This window comes from Antrostomus carolinensis, unplaced genomic scaffold (genome assembly GCF_000700745.2).
Source record: "Antrostomus carolinensis isolate BGI_N321 unplaced genomic scaffold, ASM70074v2 scaffold12589, whole genome shotgun sequence".
NCBI lineage: Eukaryota > Metazoa > Chordata > Aves > Caprimulgiformes > Caprimulgidae > Antrostomus > Antrostomus carolinensis.
In genome coordinates, this window is record NW_010339302.1 from 1 (window position 1) to 20997 (window position 20997).

Sequence of the window (20997 nt, forward strand, 5' to 3'; positions counted from 1 at the left end):
AATAATAATAATAATAATAATAATAAATTAAGCAGAGTGTGTAGTGAGTGCATAGAGTGTGTGAGGATTCACTGCCCAGGGCGATGATGGGCAAGTGAGACTCCCCAGGCTGATTTTCCACCCAAGGTGCTTCCAGATGTTTCCCAATTGCAATTTAATAATTGAGATATTTGCAATATCACACAATTTCCCTGATGGTGACTCGTTAAGTGTTGATAATTAAAGCCCTGGTAGTGGCTCAGACAGTGGATACATTCATGGCTCTTTTATTCCCTCAGAACTGTCAACACAAGAAAACTTTGGATTTTTGATTTCACACCTTTGAGCAGTTTTCCCAGGGGAGATGATATGGGATGCGAGGGGGTGTCTGCATCCCACACCCACCTGGAAGGAGCCAGGTGATCCCCAACTTACCCAGGAAATGGGAATGAATCCTGCAGAGCCAGCCCAGGCCACCGGACACCTTCCCACATCAAGGAGCAAAACCAACCCCAAGGTGCTGGGAACAAACCCCAGTACCACCTGGGGGACACCCAGAGATGGATCACAGCATCCTGCTTCAAACCCGAGGAGAAATCACACTTCACTCGTTATTTTAAGATATTAATACCTTAAATACCAATTAAACCCCCCAGAAGATGCTGTGCAGAGGGGGAACGAGGAGGAGCGTGTCCTCGCGGAGCGGGCAGCGCTGGAAAGGGAGCAGCAGACACCAGTGATGCTCAACAGGATCTCACGTTTATTACCGAGAAGTGATTAATGGTGAAAAGAAAAGGCAACGCCCATTCCTCATTGGCTTAACAAGAAACTGAAGGAACAGATTCACTACACATTTTACAATATTTTTCTTTTTTTTTTTGTGTGTGTGTGTGTGTGTCCAAAATTCGTTTTCCTGTAAACAAAACAAGTTTTTTTTTACCACTGTTCTCAGCTTTCAAAAATTCAAATTAATCCAGATTTCAGCTGTAAACCCATATAATGCACAAGAACAGAAGGTTTCTTAGGACTCCTGACTTTTGAGTAACAAAAGGGTCAGAGAAAAAAAAAAAATGAACCACCTTTAAGACACAACCTCGTGGACAATTTTGGTTCAATTCTTCTTAGGCCAAAACCCCCAAATTCCTTGTAGAATTCCTCCTCTTCCAGGTCAGGGTGGGGAAAGAGAAAAAAAAAATACATAAAAAAAGAAGTTATTCCATTTTCCATGGTGGATGTTACAACTGGGTGTTCCAAGTGCAAATGTCAAAACCAGGGGAAGGAAGGAGGCGTGAGGGGGTGGAGGGAAGCGGCAGGGTTTAAAAATTAAGAGAGGGGGGAAAAAAAAAAAGGCATATGCCACTTATGGACTTTAAAATCTGAAAAAAAACCCTCCCATAGTAAAAAGACAAAAAAAACCAAAGCGTATGCTCCAAAATCACAACCAAAGCCAAAAGAAAAGGGACAGTTTTTACCTATACTCTAGCTAGAAGGGATTTTTTTTTTGTTGTTTTTGTTTTTTTAAAGTCCTATGTCTCGTGAAATTCCAAAATTCCAATGCCTTTTGTTTTGTTGTTGTTGTTTTTTTTTTCCTTTCTTTTTTTTTAAACTGCGAGTTTTTGTAAGAGTCTTTTTGAAGTCAATGAAATTAAGAAAAAAAAAAAAAGTCCTAATTTTCTCTGGGATTGATTTTTTTTTTTTGCTTTCTTTCTCTCTCTGAAAGTCAGCTGGGATGAGACCTCTGCTGCAGTCTCTGGGGGAGGAATGGCCTTTTACTTGACACGGCCTTGGCGTTCCTGCAAAAGGAAAAATAAAAAGAACACGTTAGTCAAGAGCAATTTTATTAATCACTTGCACACGTCAGCATTTAAACACGTGGATCTGCGATGGGGGCCTGACCCAAAAGAGGAGGAAGGTGTTTCTCTTTGCACAGGAGGCTCCGGGGCTGCGCACGGCAACGCGACGGATCTGACAGCGCTGGGGTCGACCAGCTTGTCACGCTTCCCCTTGTCACCACAGCTCTGCTCCTCTTAGAATCCCAGACTGGTTTGGGTTGGAAGGGACCTTAAAGCTCATCCAGTCCCAACCCCCCTGCCAGCAGCAGGGACACCTTCCACTAGACCAGGTTGCTCAAAGCCTCATCCAGCCTGGCCTTCAACACTTCCAGGGAGGAGCAGCCACAGTTTCTCTGGCCAACCTGGGACACTGTCTCACCACCCTCACACCAAACAATTTCTTCCTCACATCTCAGCTCCATCTCCCCTCTGCCACTTTCAAGCCATCACCCCTTGTCCTGTCACTCCCTGCCCTTGGCCAAAGTCCCTCCCCAGCCTTCCCGGAGCCCCTTCAGGTACTGGGAGGCCACTAGAAGGTCTCCCTGGAGCCTTCTCCTCTCCAGGCTGAACAGCCCCAACTCTCTCAGCCTGTCCTCACAGCAGAGCTGCTCCAGCCCTCGGATCATCCTTGTGGCCTTGTTCTAACAGGTCCACATCTCCCTCCTCTTCCTCTCTCCTTGCTCACAGCAGCAGTCTGCAGCAGAGTTACAGGCTCTCCCCAGGACAGGCTGCTCCAAGCTTGAGGTTTAATAGCTTCAAAGAGAAACAAAACAAAACAAAACAACAAACCCAAAAAACCCCCAAACAACCAAGGACAAACTAAGGAAGAACTGGTGAAAAAGGGGGGAAAAAAAGTGATTTTAGGTCAATACTGAAGTTTGCAGCTGCAGTCAGTGAGGGATCAAACAGGGGTGACAATATTCCCCACTCCTGGGCACGGACCCACAGCACCCATGAGATGTGGGTGGAAACCAGCAGAGCTCTGGACTGGAGAAGACTTTGGGAGCAGGACTTGGGAGTGCTGTGGGGATCAGGCAGAGACTCTTCATCAGGAAAAAGAAAGAGGAAGCAAGGAATGAATGCTGGTGTCGGTGGCACAGCTCTGCTGGAGCAGGGCAGCCCGGCTCCCCAGACACCCCGGGTGTTGCACGGACCCTACAGCCTCACCCGAACTCCCACGTGGGTGTCCAAGCAGACTGCAGCTCAAGTCTAGGGAGTCCTGATTTCCTCAGGGCTGAAACAGCCCACAGCTACCAGCACAACACCTCACTGATAACTCTGAAACCTACTGATGGCATCTCACTCAAAAACAAAACAAAACAGGTTCACAGGACTCCCAAGGGTTGGCACCACAGGGATTTCCCACCGACTGCTGCTACCACTCCCTTGGAATTCATCACATCTCTCCTCCAGCATCACAGGAACACAGTGTCCAAACATCTGCACCCAGCTGAACAGGCAGCAGAGCACCAGATACACCCAGGCACCCACCCATGGCTGCTATACCCTCTCCTGTGCCACGCACCACAGTCTCTGCTCTGTTAAACCCAACAAAACCCAGCAGCTTCTCACAGAAGTGGATCTAGATTATCCCAAGAGGTTACGAGACGCTGCCCAGCCCACGTTCAAAGTGCTGTTTCCAGCTCCTATGACACCACCTGAAAAATAAAACTTGTCAACAGCTGAAGGGCTCTTGGCTGATGCTCCTCCCTGCCTCGGAACTGCATCTTCTTGAGCACAGGCAAGTCCCTGCACTCTCCTGTGTGAAGGGCACTGTGGTGTTTTGGCTCTGGCTCCTGTACTCTGTGGTGGAACAAGTTCATCACCACCTAAGCCAGTCCTGAGCGATGCCAAGTCCATCCCGCCTCCACACTGAGGCAACACCTGCAGTACCCAACAAGGTGGTTCTCCCTTGTGTTAATTTATGTCACAGGGACACTGTTAGGGCTCAAACTCATATCTGGTTGTTTCAGCTCAGGATGTTTCCATGGCTCTGCCCAGGCTGTGTTCTCCACCGTTGGGGCAGCAGCAGAGCTGCCTGTCTGCTTCCCCCTGCCCCACATCAACCTGCTCATCAGAGGCACATTCCCTTCCAGAGGAGCACAAAACTCTGCCAGGAGCACGTGGGTTGATCCAAAAAACACCATCCTCTGCCACCACTGTTAAATCTGGGGAGAAATTGTCTCTGAGAAGCTTCAACCCCTGGCTAACAGCACTTACAGCCATCTATTCCTAGAAACCTTCCCCAAAAAGGGAGGCCTTGCATCCAGCTCATAACAGGTTTTGGCAGCCCCCCAACCCCCAACCCCATGCTCACAGTGACCCAGGGAGGGTTCAGCTCCAACTCCTCTGCACGAGCTGGATGGCAAAGCGAGTCCTGTGTGATACAGTGAACAGATTGCCTTGTGGGGAGAGAGAGGGATTAGACAAAGGCATGTATTCCCTTCAAGAGTATCTGCCCTGCATCAAGTCGATTTCATTCTCCTCTTCTCCAGTCAGTCTGCCCAGATCTGTCCCAGGCCCTTATTCTTTACTCAAAAACCGCTGCCGTGCAACAGCAAAATAACAACTACCACAAAAAACAAAGCCAGGCTTGAACACAGAGTAAAACCAGGGAGAAGCCACAAATCAAAAGGAAGGTGCCAAGCCCTGTTCCTCCTCTGCTGCCTGGCTCGGTAGCCAGCACCGTGACGTTAAACAAGGACAGATGGCACTGTGACACATTCCTTCGGGAAGGAGCCGGAGCTAACGCCTCTGTCTTCCCAAACGCCGCCTGTCCTGCTCTGCTCGCCGTGTCCCTGGCTGGCTGCAGTGGCCAAGGGTCCTGCTGAGCAGGCCACACCCCCTTAGCTGACCAGTCAGACCCCAATTAGTCACTTCTCCTCCCCGCTGTGAAGGTGAAGCTGCTCCCGAGGCTGGTATATGGTTAACACAGGGAGTGGGGAACAAGCCCCAGCCTTGGTACAAAAGTGACATCACCCCCCCTCAAAATCCCACTGTGCCAAAACAGAAGGCACCACCTTCAAAGGAGAGGCTAGATGAGATGTCCCTGTGTCCCCAAACTAGAGAGGGGACCAGACAGACATGCCCTGAAGTGAATATTTTAATTTCAGGGTGGATTACAGCCTAATTTTTCTCTTCCCAATCTTCTGTTTAAAACCTCCTGCTACTCAACCTCAAAACAGCGGCGCAGAATGACCCGCTCCCCTCCGCCAGCACCTCAAACTGTCTCCTAAGGAGCCTGCAACAGAAAAACACAGCAAGACACTTGCTGCGGGCTCTCGAGGGGCTGACTTCAACACCTCCCTCGATCTATCTTGCCTTGCCCTCCATGAAGAGCCAGGCTCTGGGTAGAGCCAAGCTTCCACCCCGGGAGATGTGGAGGCAGCCAGGCAAGAGCTCTGCCCGGCCAAGCAGGCGCTGCCGAGGGCAGCAGGGATGCAACAGCTTTTTGCTCATGTCAGTATTGTTTGTCTTGCTCTTCTCACAGTTGCTCTCTTGTGTCTTCTCCTGGGAATGAGGGGGATAAGCCAGGACCTGAAGGATTTTTACACCATCTAATCTGTCAGTCCAGCTCCAGCACACAAACACATTTTGGTCCTCGGGGTGTTGTGGAGTTACAAGTGAGCATCTAAATCATAGCAAAGCAGCAAACAGATCTACCAGCACACATTGCAAAGGTTAGTGGTGTTGCAAACGTTCATCCTCCCTGGCTCATCTTCCTCCAAAATCATGGGCTGTGGGATGGTGTAACCCACAGGACAGCCCAGGAGAAGGCAGAGCAGTGTCTGCACGCACACGCTGGGTTTGCTCTGGCATAGAGTCCCCGGAGAGCAAAGAAATTCCATCAGAAAGTGTTTTATTCTCTTCAGCTGCACTTTCATTAGACCTGGGCTGTGTCTTATTGATCCATGTGGGAGGAGAAAAGAAAAAGACACCAGACTCTCATCTCCATCTATTAAATCCCTCAGCAACCGGAGGGGCAGGAGCACGGCAGCACCAAAATGGCTGAAGCACAAAGCCACACACCAATGACTAGAAAGACACATGTCACCACTCAAATCAAGTGCTGACACCCACACATCACCACTGTGCTTCTGAGCTGATGGTGTTTAGAAGCACCAAGCTCAGACAAGGCAAGCATGTGTAAGTAGGAACCCTCAATAATCATCTCCAATGTCCCTGGGGGGGGGCTGCAGCAATGTCACAAGCCAGGTCCTGATAATAAGGAGCTGGTGGAGAAGGTTGATGAGAGATTACATTATCCAGTCACACTGTGAGGAGCCAACAACAACAAAAGGCTCAAGAGTTCGTACCAGAAATGATGACAATAGGTGATAACGCCGCACAGAGGCTCTTACCTTGATTAACAACCAACGGTTCAACCTCAATTCTCCTCTGGCAAAGGTGAGGATATTATTGCCACACTGCAGATGGGGAAATAGAAGACTATAATCAACGGGAGGGCCTGGAGAAGAACCAAGAGCACAAGTCCCAGGTGTGCAGCTTCCAAACTGTGGTTTGTTTGGACCTGTCTGATCTGGAGCACAGCAGAGCAGTGGGAACACACAAGACAGGCCAGGAAACAGTCTCATATCTAAACCCAGAAGATCCTACAAGCCAAAGGCATCACTCACCCAGGAAGTGCCCACAAAGGAACAACAGGAGATCACTTCATATGGACTATGCTATCCCAGTATCATTCCCCAAAGGGCCAGGACACCCAGAAATCAAATACTGACCTTAAGACAAGCACAGGCAACTCTCACTCAGGAGACACCTTGCTCAACAGCCTGGCTCAGCCCACCATGAACTGCAACACCGCAACGTTTTCCTGCTCCAATTCTTCTCCCTGGATGCAATCCCAGCGAACAACGCCGCGGGAAGCCCGTGTGCCCATGTCTCTGAGGTGAATGTTTGACTTGCCTTAGGAATTAGGGCAGCTTGTTGCCCCAGAAGTGCCCAGCAGGACCAGCTCAAGGCACGGTCACAGTCAGCACAAATGATGGACGATGCATCACTTTCTTATTATGCTCATCTGCTCTGTAAACACCCTGGAGTCCTGAGCGATGTACAAAGCAAACATGAGGTTTTCCTGTTGTCAGCATTAGAAAGTCATCAGAGTTACAGAGAGAAGTTCCATCCTGGTCTGCCTCCCCTAGGAAAGGGGATTAAAATCAGATCCAGGGATCTGGTTGTGGTCAGAAGCCTTCATCCTACCTCCTGTCCAGGTAACGGAGCTCACCAGCAAGAACAAAGACGGGAGACACACCAATAAAAGTGACTCTTTGTCAGAGCAGGAAAGATCTTTTGTTTTATAGATCAAAATCAAACCAAGAAAACCCAAATATCCACACAACCCCAAACTGGCATCACTGAAACAGCATGAGCCAAGCAGGGATGCAACTGTGCCTGCTCAGCCCCTGCAACTCAGACTTTGTCCCCAAAAATGCAGCCGGAGGAAGCACTGGAGTGTCTCCTGCCACCACACTAAGCACACACAGCTGGGCAGTTGGGAAGTTCTGGTTTCCTCGTGAAACCTGAGCACACCACAGTGTCTACACACTGGTCACCTCATCAGTTAGTCAGAAGGATATGAAGTCACGGAGAATAAATAAGGAACAGCAAGACGGAATTCTCCAGGTACAGCTGTAAGCTCAAACGTGCCTCAACATCACACACTGAATTTCCACATCAAGTAGCCTGGGGTAAAAGAAGAAAAGAAGGCTGAGGGGAGACCTTGTGGCTCTGTCCAAGTCCCTGAAAGGAGGGTGGAGAGAGGTGGGGGTGGGTCTGTCCAACCAAGGCCCAAGGGACAGGACAAGAGGAAATGGGCTCCAGTTGTGGCCAGGGCAGTTGAGATGGGATGTGAGGAAGAATTTCTTTGCTGAAAGGGTTCTGAGGCATTGGAAGGGGTTGCCCAGGGCAGTGGTGGAGTCCCCATCCCTGGAGGGATTGAAGAGTCCTGTAGACATAGTGCTGAGGGACATGGGTCAGTTGGGGACTGGTCAGTGTTGGGTTCATGGTTGGACTCCATGATCTTAAAGGGCTTTTCCCATCCAGGCAATTCTGGGATTCTCCAAGAAAGACATGAAGAGTGACAGGACTTTCCCCCTGTGGTGGGTTTTACACAAGTGAGGTGGTTCTTGCTGTCAGATACCAGCAGACACACCACCACTCCCTACCATCTTTGAAGGCACCTTTAAAACTGATGCAACCAATTGCAAAGGACAAACCTCTTCTTGCTTAATTAAACATCCCATGTGATTGCATGAGCACAGCAACCCAATTCTCATCAACATTTATAATTATCCTCCCATAGAGAACCTTGTCCCACAGGGGAAAAAACTTGTAGAGGAAACAGAATGGTGACAGAGCTAAGAACGTACGTGAATATTTAGAGCAAAGAGCAACACAGAGCAGCCTGGGAGGATTCCCACATTCCACATGAGGACAACTGGACTCCCACCAGGGACTGGAACTGGACTTGCTGGCTTTGGAGCACAAGTAAAATAACAACTGGCACAAGTTCTTTCAAGTTATTAGGATGGAAAATAAAATCCTCCTTGTCTTAGAGCAGGAAGGTTTTACTCTTCCCTGTCACTACACGGGATGAGATGTTTCTTTTTGCAGTTTGCTGCTTCCAGCACACCAACACTTCCCACTTGGGCAGCTCAATGTCCTCATTATGGAGCAGGGCACTTGGCTTTGACTGAAATCCTCACAAAATAGGGAAATTAAGAAACTTAATAGCAAGGATAAAAGTAACGGGAATAGTTAAGGTGAAAGTTTAATCAAATAGTTTTGAACTGCATTTACCAGAGGTTCACCACCTCCTCCAGCACAAGAACTAGGGAGTATCACACGAGGCAGACTCAAAGCAAACCAACCAAAGGGATGTGTTTCTTTACACAACACATAATTAAGCTGAAGGACTTGCTGCCTCAGGATCCTGAGGATGCTCAAGGAATTAATCAACACCTTGGACAAGAAGAAAAATCATGAATCGTTAAAGAGAAAGATACATCCTCTGGGTTAAAGAAATTCCTCAGCCACTAATTGTTAAAGGCAAGGAAAACCTTCAGAGATGGGTAAATATTTTCTTGCACTATCCTTACAGGCATTTGCTCTTGACCACGTTGCTGCTCATGGAGCTTTTCACTTGGAAAAAGAGAGGAAGGATGCTCGAGCAACGTCGTCTCCCCGTGTCCAAACAACCTTATGGACTGACCCACTGCAGTTCTTGTGTTTGAAGCTAAAATACTGTCTCCATCCCAAATGAGGCAGAAGAAATACTTCATGCTACAAGGAAAAAAAACACACAATATTCTGTATTATGAAAGGACAAGCCTACTGCTGTCAGCCATGAAGAGCTGAATTCACAAGCTCAAGTAAAAGAGCCAATACTCCCTTTGTGTGTTACCCTCATTTTATTGCCACTCAAAAGGGAGCACAGAGCAGTATTCACTGGAACACGGGGTTATATTTCAACTTTCTTTCTTTTCCCCCCTTTTAAACACATCAAGAACACGGCACTCGAATCACCCGAACCCCAAATCAGGCTGGTTTGCAACAACCAAAAGGTTGATGATCAGGACTTTGTGATTTCTTAAAAGATTTGTAGATGATGATGATGGGAAATTCTTTGAAGTCATTTTACAGGAGATGGCACCACATTATAAATACAGAGCTGAGAGTAGAGTCTTCCCCGTGTGTACAGACAAACACAGGGAAGGAAACTAAAATAACGTGGTTTCTTTCCCCCTCCAAGATTAGAAACTAAGAGTTTTAGGTTGATTTTATCGGAGTCTTCTAAACTGGTATGACATTACAAGAAACAGCTCTGCAGTTAACCACATACAAACAAGAAAAAAAGCTCAGCATTGTCCTTTTAATATAAAAATGTTCTCATCAGTCTTCATTTCCAAGTTCTTGCTGAAAAATGGCTTACAAAATCCAAATGCATTATTACAGGAGTTACAGACAATTAAAAAGCCTCACACTGGGCAGCTAGTCCCTGGGAGGAGTTATAATCGACTCTCTATCCCAGCCATGGGCTTGGAGAAGGACAATCCTCGTGACAGAGACTTCCCTGGGTAACTCTGCTACAGGAAAAGCAGGGTGGCACCGCTCTAGCTGGCATTTGGCACCACTAAGGAACTGGTTTATTAACTCATAAAGCCATAAAACAGTCAAATTACCATCATAATATAAACAAGAACATCCAAGAAAACCAAAGGGCTCTGATAATCCCGGTGAAAACGATCACACAGAACAGAACAAGAAGGTTCCTAAATGAATACCTGTCACAAATCACTTTACAGGACATAAAAAGCTGCTTCTTTCAGACCAAAAAAAACCTATCAAAATTATATTTTTGTTAAGAACAAAGGAGGAACACTGTGCATGAAGCTGTTCTTGATGCACTGCATATACACAAGGCTTATGTATCAACATTTCCAAGTGTCCTTGGGATCCTCATCAGTTTTCAGCAATATCTTGTGATTTCTGCACTTAGAAAAAAAATAATCCAGGGAACTGAACAAGACCAGGTCCTGGTGCTTTCACTGAACAAAATAACCAGCAAATCCTTATCTTCTATGGAAAACTGCTTTTTCTGGAGAAGCAGCTGTTAATAAAATAACTGGGAACACAAAGCTTGTGTCAGTAGCTATTAACCTCAGTGTCAGCAAGTTACCCACAACTCTGGGGGGGGGGGAAAATCAAAGAAATAAGAAAAAAAAAGGAAAAGCAAAAAAAAAAAGCCATTGCTGCTGACAACTTACACGCTTCCTGCTCACACACCAAACCCTTCATGCTGCTTCTAGGGAATTTGCCAGCCACACACATGCAATTTCAAATTAACTGCTGAAGGAGGAACAAAGTATTTTTTCTTTAAATTTAAGACATTAATTTGAAGTCATTAGTATGTTCATAATGAATGCAATGAACATATTTAAAAGAACAATCAGTTCAGGGTATTTTGAAGGCTGAAATGACTCAGCCAAGGTGAAAATAACTTGGATGGCAGAGGGTAAGAAGCTTTGCCCACATCAAGGGGGGGAAAAGAGAGTTGGGAACAACTTCCCAATAAACACCCCCTGCTCCAGGACGTACCTGTGAGAGGTGCAAAACCTCCTCATGTGTCCAGCCCAGAATCCCATCACCAGTCCTCGAGAAACAATTCTGAACAGTGCATCTCAACAGCTCCTTGAATCAACTTCAACAAGTCTACCTTAAACATTATTTTATAAACTTAAAATATTGTATTAAAATATTATTGCATTGCATTAAAATATTATTTTATTAATTATATTGTATCAAAATATTATTTTAATTGTATTAAAATATTATTTTAAAGACTGATAACAAGATATTAACAGTGAGAGGCAGGGCTACGAGGTTCCAACTTCCACTTTAGTTGCAGTGAAATGGCTCCCAGCTGCTCTGGTTTTAGGGATGAGGAAATAAAGTTCCCCATCTTACAGCACAAAAATCCCACAGATTACAGCACAAGCCAGACCTAAACCTTCCCCTCCAGCTCCCTCCTGCCTTTAAACAAAGCTAGAACACAACCAAAAATACACCAGAATGCTGTTAAGGGCTTTGTAAGTCTGGTTTAAAAATATCATCAGCACAAAGACCTTCTTGTGTCAAAGAGCCAGCACCAAACTACTAGAATAAGCAGAAAGGTTTCCATTTCCTCTATTATTGGGCAAATCTATGAGCAGAGACACAGATGTAGAGGATTTAAAAGGCCTGGAAATAAAATTGAGAGAAACTTTGTGTGTTGCTGAACAGCAGAGGGTATTGGCAGCAAGGAAATTCTGTCCCCAGTACATCAATCAATTAATTTCACTATGGTCAGGATTTGGAGCAGAAAAAGCAAATAGCCTTGGGATCATGGGATGAAAGGAACTGTGTGAGTGCAAGTCGTGTTCTCTCGCTGTCAGAGGAAACTGCTGGCTTTGCTTGGATATCCAGGAACCAAATCTTGTCCTCAGAAATGCTGTCCTGTTGGATATGGTAAAGCCAAAGCAAATCCAGCACCAGCCACGATGAGTGTAACAGTGGGAGAAAAACCCTACAGGAAATGTGCTCCCTCCTCCCCTCTGAGATTACAGATTGGGAAGAAAAAAGAAAGATCTTTGCAAAATACATCAGAAAGCATTTCTTTTTTTACAGTGACTCTGAAACACTCTGCTAGTTTCAAACAGGCTCACAGAACACCACTTAGTGTCCCCTTAAATCATAACTTCTGAGGGGAGCAGTGACACTTGCCACTATTAATACTCTTTTAACCAGCAGATGGTGTCAGCTGAGACACAAAGCAGCACATTTCAGAGAATAATAGTTGCAGTCTGGCAAATCACACCTTTCTCTTTCAAGGCTGGTAGATCTCAGCGTGAAAAAACCCCCACAAAAAGCCACTCCATCCTGCACAGCTCATCCTGACTCAACACCCACCCGAGTCTCTTCCCAACTCCAAACCTGAGAGCTGAGCACTTGGACAGGACAGGACTGATTTTCGTGGGATATGCTTCCTAAAACCCCTAGAACCTGCAAGTAGCCATGTACCCCAACCTTGGTCAAGGCAATGGGAGAAAGAAGCAAAATAAACTTCCCTTAGAGTTTACATTCACTGCTTCTCCAGAAAACACAAGCTGTTACCTTCCACATGCAAGCAGATCACTCTCTTTACACTGAGGTGACTTCAACATTCCTAGAAACACAAGTGTTTCACTACAGATCAGGGATTTCTGGTGGTGTTGGGGGTTTTGTTTGTTTGTTTGTTTTAAACAAAGATAAAACAGTTCTTACAGGGTAGAAGTTAGTGACAGGCTCTACCATAAAAGCAGCTGTTAGGAGTTTTAAGTCCTCAACTGCTTCAGGTAGGATTGCACTGGGAATCAGCTTCATCATTTTGGCCCAAGAGAACATCCAAACATTTAAAAAAAAAAATGGAATTAGTAGAGCAAAGCAAGACACTTGAAAGAAATGGAGATCAGGCTCTGAGGACAAGGTGGGCACAGGCAGCAGAAAAAGGACAAACAAGAGTGTGACTTCAGTGTTTTCAACCCAGAATTGTGTACTCCCCTTCACCAGCCAAAGGGAACAGCAGGAACACTAAGCCAAGCACTTTTCAGATGATTTCTTGGAACTATTTTAGGGAATTCAGAAGTGACTCTAACAGTAAGAAGTATAAAAGAAAAGAATATTCAAGAGTTCCCAGACTTTCACAACAGCTCATCCCATTTTCAGGAATCAAACCGCAAATCCAAGTTTTAGGCGAGCTGGAAGCCAAATGAGACAACTGCAGCTTGTTAGAAGTTCAAAACAACCCAAACCTTGAGATGTTTTAAGCTTCAAGGAACAGGAATGCAGAACATTCATCCACAGACTGGTGGCAGAGACAGTAAGCTGGTAGCAATGGGATTTCCCTGACACAAAAGCAGCTTGACAAGACTGCAGGCAGGGAGCTGCACCACCAGCTGCTTCATTTTAAACTTTCCAGTGCCTCAACTCTGGTTTCTGATGTATTTTTGAACCCAGGTGATGCTTCAAGGCAGATATTGTGTGGCTAGGGGTTGTTTGGGGTTTTTTTGTCACCTACAGTTCCAGGGTAGCCATCAGCATTCACTCCAGGAAAAAAAACCAACACAAAACGCAAAAAAACCCAAAAACACCACCTTCCTTGAGCAAAACCAACTGCTTCTCAATGAAACCATGAAAGAGCAGTGATGGAAACCTCAACCATCTTCAAGGCTGCGTCAGCAAGCAATCGAGGAGGTCAAACTGCTGCTGAAAGAAAAGAGCAAGTCACTTCCTCCGTGCCGGATGTGACAGGGCTGGGGCCCCAAGTGTGCAACAAAGAGTGAGTCAATGGGAAAAAGCAAACACTGACTGGATATCTACAAGGCTCCCACCTTCCTATGAATTCCTAAGACATAAGATAAGGTTCCCTTTCAAAGAATAAATGTTTTCCTAATCAACAGCTTCGAATGTTAATTAGAAAGGAGGTGCTGGCACACTGAACATCCATCAGCCACAGCTTCTACCCCTCCCAGGCTACACGTCTCAAAGGAACTGAAGAAAGCAGGGAGGAGACTTCAAAATACAACTGGAAAGATGATGAAGATGGTTTGTAGTTTTAAGAAAATTGCTAAGCCACGTTTTTAATACTTTACTGATTTCCAGACATTACAAACAGCTTGAAAACACAGCAGAGACCACTGGTCTGATCACTTTTTCCTCAGCCTTCCCCACTCTGTCACTCTTCCTTCTCCTTCCTACCTGCTGGCACCTCCCCAGTGTTAACTCTTCTCATCCATCCAACCCCACCTCCCTTCTGGCAATGTTTTCCCTGCTCCTTGTGCTCTCCTGCTGTGCCAAGGTCTGTCCCTCTCACACTGCAAACTGCTGCTCCCTAAAGTCACAGCTGGAGAAGTCCCACTTCCTACGATGTCCTGCACAGACTCGTTTTCAAAACCTCATTAAAAGAGAAATAATCACTTCACTACAGACTGGTGGTGATCAAGCAGAAGAGTTTTAGGATGTGAAGTCACACAAAATATTCAGGTTCTTACAAAAAAATCAAGTTCACACCTCCACACCTTGCAATGTATTCCTCCCTTATGGATTTTCTTCAAGAGCTCTAAGTGCCAGGGTGTCAGCTGCAGAAGGTGAACACCTTGGTGTATGGGTGATGTTATTTATACAGACAATGCTCCAAGTAAAATATATATTTTTATATATATATAAAATTAAAACTGCTTTCACTGCCGTGGTGAGCAGCTGCAGCTCCTGATGCAGTTCTTCCAACTGCTGGGTGGAAAATTCCCTATTGCTGAACTTAAAAAGAGGTCATCAAAAAACCTGTCAAAACTGAAAGAGGGGAGGTTTAGATGAGATATTAGGAAGAAGTTCTTCACTGTGAGGGTGGTGAGACACTGGAACAGGTTGCCCCCTCCCTGGAAGTGTTGAAGGCCAGGCTGGATGAGGCTTTGAGCAACCTGGTCTAGTGGAAGGGGTCCCTGCTGATGGCAGGGGGGGTGGGACTGGATGATCTTTTAGGTCCCCTTCCTTTCAACCCAAACCAGTCTGGGATTCTGTGAAAACTCTCAGGGGGTTGTGTTAATGCTAATTTGTAATTAGTGGTTTGATCAAACACATGCAAGACCTCTGTTGTGGGGAAGGCCAGCTACAGGGAACTGCCACGCAGCCGTATCCAAGAAAGATTCAAGGCCCATTGAATTTTAGGGCAGAATTTTTAATTAACAATCCTCCTGTTAACGAATCCATGACAGCAGGTTTCGAGCTGATGGACCCAAGTAAGAAGCCAACACAGTCACAGGCAGGTGGCCAGCGTGGCTCATGTGCCACAGTGCCCATGCAGGTGACAGCCCACTGGCTTCACACACAAGCAGAGCTCGCTGCCAAGAGGAACAGACTGATCCTCTCCACGTCCACCCAAGAGAGGGGACAAGTAGTTACTGACTGAAATTGCAGTGAGGGAGATTTAGGTTGGGCATTAGACAAAGCCTTCTAACGAGAAGGATAATTAAGTGTAGGAATAGATTGCCCAAGGAGGGACAGGAACTGCCATTCCTGAAGGTTTTACAAGTGGTGGGAAACATCTGTCACACTGACCCCACTGTGGGTAGGGGGTGGATTAAGTGGTTGTTCAAAGACCTGGCTGTGTGTCCTAACAACTCCCCAAACCCCCCACTGATCCCCTACTGGTGTTTGAGGGAGGGTTTGGGGGAAGGATGCAGAGAGAAGTGGAATATGGAGGAAAAAACAACTCGTACTTCACACTGTCCTGATCCATGAGCTGACAACAGCACAGAAATACAACTTGTTTAGAATACAGCACTCGGGGAAGGCTGGGGTCTAGCAGCTGATTGCAGGCAGGGCCTGGCAAACCTCCTCACACCGCTCTGCTGGGGTGCTGGCACCCATTTCCACCCCAAATCAGAGCTGCCCTTTGGGTAATGGGTTCCACGTGCAAGCCAAAAGGGCAGCCTGATGGCCACCAAAGCTGCTCACAAGCCCACACGTTCAGACCCTGGATTTAGTCGTCAGGACTTCGCCGAGACAGACAAACAAGTTACCTTTTTAACATTTTCCTCCTCCTCTTGGCGTTTCTCATAGTGTGAGAAGTCATCGAAGATGGAGGTGGTGTGCTTGTAGGTGGCAATGATTTTCAACACCTGCTTAGCTTTTTCCAGAGGCACCTCCTGAGTGTCCCTGGAGTTGGTCACTGGTTTATTCTCGTTGTTCTCTAGACGGATGTGTCGCAGTTGACTGTTAGGAACGTCCTTCACAAAAATCCACCTGACATCAAAACGTCCCTTCCACTTGTCCTGGGACCACACACCCGCACAGGTGTTATAGTCCACAGCAGATTTCATTTCTGCTACTCCGCAGAAGTGACCACTACCGTTGACACTGAACAGTAAGTAAACGGGGCCTTTCCCGTTCATGGAGCGATAAGCAGCATCCAGTCTCTTGTTGCCGTGCTCTGTGCTGCACCAGATGTTGTATTTAATGGACCGGTGGATATCGTCCTCAGAATAACTCTTAATGATGAAAACCCGGCCGTGTTTTGGGTTCCAATCAAAATCCTTGGGGTTATAATTGTTGATAGATCTTAACTTCTCCAAGACCGGATGAGGTTCTGAAGGAACAGAACCAGAATTGGTTTGAGACTGTCCCACTCCGTTCCCATCCACTCCGTTCTGACCGAACCCGTTACCACGATTACGAGGTGCGACCCAACGGGTGGGCTGAGCCGCCTGCTGGGGCACGGGCAGCTGGGCTGGCTGCGGCGGTGGCGGGGGAAGAGGCTGGGGCTGCTGCCCGCTGGAAGCCTGTGCCACCGGTGGGCTGTTAGTGATCTGCTGACCCACGGGTTGAGGGGACACCTGGGCTGGTTGCTGAGCAATATTCTGAACTAAAGCCTGCGAAGGTGTTTTTGCCACCGGCCCTTTGTTATCCCAAGTTCCAATATCCATGTTATGTTTTATGGGAGGAGGTGGAAGACTTGAACCTGCAATGCCATTCTTGGTCTTCAGCTTAGGCTGCTGCTTAGCTGGTTTACTGGCGATGTCAGCCCAAGAGGTTGGTTTTGGAGGAGCGATGGTAGCTGGAGGCAAACTGTTAGATGTCACCATGTTACTGGTCATGGATCCGCTACCCACAGCCGAACCGACGACTTTGGGGACGTTGCTCGCGACGTCTGTGCTACCCAACTTCAGAGCAGCCATCCCTTGGTCGATGGTGTTCATCCCAGGAGCTTTGTTAAGAGATTCATTAGCAAAGGCAGATTGCCCATCAATCATCGCTCCACCCAACGAGCTCGGGGCATAGGCGTAATTACTGCTGTAGCCAGAGCTTTGAGTGGATTGTCCCTGAGAACTGTTATTCCCCCAAGCTGAAAAATCAATCCCACTTGGAAAGAAGTTAAAGCCGTGCTGTCCCAGAAATGGAGTGCTGCCAAGAGCCCCTGGCTGCCCGAACATGGCATCTGGGAGAAAATGAGGCTCCCCATTGCTTAGCTGTCCGTAAGAGGTTAGGTAGGGCATGGGTGGGTCACCTCCCGTAGACCAGGCAGCTTCGCCTAAGGAGTAGGAGAATCCAATGGAGGGACTGTAGTAGTTTGGTAAGTAGGAATCAGACATTGCAGTGTAGGCATTGTTCTGTAAAAAAAACCCCAAACAAACAAAAAACAACAAGAAAAAAATAAGCACTGAATAGTTAGAATGAATTCAACGAATTTCAAGAGATCATGAACAACAAAAAAACACTCAATAGTTAGAGTCGAACAAATTTCAAGGGATCATAAAAAAACAACAAAAAATAAGCACTGAATAGTTAGAGTGAGGTGAAGAAATTTCAAGGGATCATGAACAACAAAAAACCACTCAATAGTTAGAATGAGTTGAACAAATTTCAAGGGATCATAAAAAAAACCAACAACAACAAAAAAACACTCACTAGTTAGAATGAAGTGAACAAATTTCAAGGGATCAAAAAAAAACCAACACAAAAAAAAGCACTCAATAGTTAGAATGAGTTGAACAAATTTCAAGGGATCATAAAAAAACAACAACAGGGAATTCCCGTGCAAAAAAACCACTCAATAGTTAGAATGAGGTGAACAAATTTCGAGGATCATAAAAAAACAGCAACAAAAAAAAACCCCACTCAATAATTAGAATAAGTTGAACAAATTTAAAGGGATCATAAAAAAACAACAAAAAATAAGCACTAAATAGTTAGAATGAGGTGAAAAAATTTCAAGGGATCAAAAAAAAACCAAGAAAAAAATAAGCACTGAATATTTAGAAAGAGTTCAACAAATTTCAAGGGATCATAAAAAAACACCACCAAAAAAAAAAAGCACTCAATAGTTAGAATGAGTTGAACAAATTTCAAGGGATCCTGAATAAAATCAGCCTGGGAATTCCCGTGCCTCACCTCTCCCTACCTTAGGGCTGGGCACATAAACAGGCCCGGCCTCAAAACACCTCCTTTGTTAGAAATGCTCTAAAAACTTGTTTCCTTGCCAAAAAGATTAACCACAAAGGCTTAGCGAGCTTCCCGTGCTCAGATGGGAGTGTGTTGTGTTCCTGATGCACAATGTGGGACTGGACTTCCCCACAGCTCCTGCTCAGGCTTTGAAAACAGCATCTTACCTGCCAACCAAACATTATCTTCTACTTTTTGTAGCTTCTTACCTGTGTAACGTACTTATCAGCCCTTATTCTGGTGTTTGAGGGAGGGTTTGGGGGAAGGATGTAGAGAGAAGGGGAATATGGAGGAAAAAAAACTCAGTGGAAGTGAACTCCCATCTCTCAGCTGTTTATAATCTTCAGGATTCAACCTGCCCATGAAGACAACTTCCTGCATTCAGCTCCCTAAAAAGTTACAAGCCTAAATTTGACCTGCTTAGGGTGAGAAAGTGTCATTACTTTCTCAAGTCTTGAATAAAACTGAGCTACTTTCCTGGGAACTATCATTTAATAGTGACTTTTTCTATCCCAGAAATGAACATCACCACTGTCAGTGATGAAAATCATCACTGTCCCTAATTATACCTTCCTTAAACTTATTACCCATGAAAACAGCTTTATCCTGACAATTTAAAATTTCAGAGCTGATAATATTCCAAGAACTTGCAAAGAAACAGGGATTTAAAGCCTCAAAACACAACTTTGCTCCAGTGCTGTGGGCACATACTAAAAAAAAATACCTGAAAATGGGGAGTAATTAATAGCGTTTCATTAGGAGCCTTTTCTAGCACGGCGACAGCAGCAGAAGAAAGGCTTCAAATTCAGAGAGGAAAAAAAACCTGCTCCACGCCTTGGTCATGGTCAAAGTCCCTTTGAACACCCCAAGTAGCCTTTAGGTTATGAAAACAAAAGCTTAATTTGACAATTAGGGAACTGTCAGACATCACTAAGATTTGCTGAGATGAGATCCATCACTTTGCATTCCAAACCACCAGCCCCTCCGGGGAGCGGTTACAGCCACCTTCATGGACATTCTCATCCCCTAATTTGAAGCTGTGTGTGTGGCCAACCTCAATGTGCCAACCCCATGCAGATGAGATGGAAGTTGGGTTCAGTTCCCATTTAAAAGCCTGGCTTGCAGCAAGCTCTGCTCCATTTTTTTTCCCCCGTGGAATCATGTTTTCACGTGCCAAGGGCAAGTCCCAAAGGACTTCATGCCATACTGAGAACTATGGAGGTTCTCAAGATGGGTCTGGCACCCTCCAGAAATAGCTGTTTTGTCTCTCCAACTTCCACCGAGTTAAAGGAAAGCAACTTTACAAAAGTTAATATAAATTATTTAACATAATGCCTTCAGAGATGAGGTTTGTTTTATTGTATAAAACACTAAAAAACTTTCTGGGGTACTTTGTGGTGTGAATGCACAAAAATTCAGAGACACTCTCACCATCCTTTCCATTTTCCCCCCAAAAAAGGGACCCAAAACCAAATTAATAACAAAACTACCTCTTATCCAAGGTACAGTTTTACTAATTGAGGAACTTAGTCTCACTAAACCCAAACTAATGAACAGTCTTTAGAGCTCAACTTGTCCAAAAGCACAAATACTGACACTAATTTATAAGGCAAATGAAGGAACTTCAAGAAATTATTTTGTACCATCAAAGTCTCTTCAAAAAGAGAATCCTGTCAATTGCAAGAGTAACAATATATTCTCCTGCAAATTAGCTTTAATGGAACATAAACACACCAGCCCATACCTAAAACCTGAGCCCAGCAGGCAGAGGAGCAGTTTCATCTCCCCAGGCTCTTCCCACAGTCACTGTCAGATGAAAACCTGTCCCTTTGTCACCTCAAAGTATTTTCTTACCTGTCATTAAACGTTTAACTTGATGAGGTATTTTAACGTGGTCAGTATTAAGCTGTTCCCTGCAGAGTATTCACCAGGTGTACTCACATAGTAAGGAGGGAGCAGGGGAGTTAAACAGGTTGAGCAGTGTCAGCTCAAAGCAGATCCCAGCCAGGCTCACTGCTCTAACTTCGCTTCCCACCTCGCCGCTGATTAACATGCAAATAAGACTTCACCAGCTTTTAATTCTCTCTAATAACGAAAATTTTTTGTAGTTATTTCCTCAAATTCACTATCCCTCTTCACCTCACGACTAGAAGCAGGGTTGAAGCTTATTTAACTTATTGTTGCTGTTGAGCTTTTTGGTTTTAAAAATAATTTACTGTGTATCTGAGGTTTAAAATACAGAGTAACCTCATTTCCTAGGCTGACCCACTGGTAACAGTCACACCTGAAAGAGCAGCTTTTGAATGAAGAACCACGAAACTTGACAGCTTGGTTACCTCAAGCTGGTGTGGAGAGCTCAGAAAGCAATTTCAGAAAGCACTTGTGTTACTCTGTGGCAGTGGGCTGCATTGAATTCACTTTTCAGAGCTGTGCTTGTAACTCCCACCTTCAGAAAAGGGGTGCACACTGTGCATTTTGAGCCGGGTTGGCTCAGCAGAAGCAGGGTCCTCTCCAGACTGAACCCCAGGCTTTTATTTTCTATTATATTAAGTGTCAAAATACAGAGGAGAGCTGACAAGACTCATTTCAAACTGAGATGAAGTCGCCCTAAAGTTTCATTCAAAGTTAACCAAGTTTTACCTCACTCCTGCTG

General features: G+C 45.6%; 1 protein-coding gene across 1 annotated transcript in view; it reads right to left on the reverse strand.

Moving 5' to 3' along the window:
* Positions 1–1650: 1650 nt before the first annotated feature.
* YTHDF2 (YTH N6-methyladenosine RNA binding protein F2) overlaps positions 1651–20997 on the reverse strand; it is a 20905-nt gene continuing 1558 nt past the window's right edge. Inside the window, exons 2-3 of the mRNA XM_010175791.2 lie at positions 15926–17512; positions 1651–1772 (exon numbers count right to left, since the gene is read on the reverse strand). Of these exons, the coding sequence (XP_010174093.1) occupies positions 1749–1772; positions 15926–17494 (1593 nt within the window). The 5' untranslated portion in view covers positions 17495–17512 and the 3' untranslated portion in view covers positions 1651–1748. The remainder of the gene's footprint in view (positions 1773–15925; positions 17513–20997) is intronic.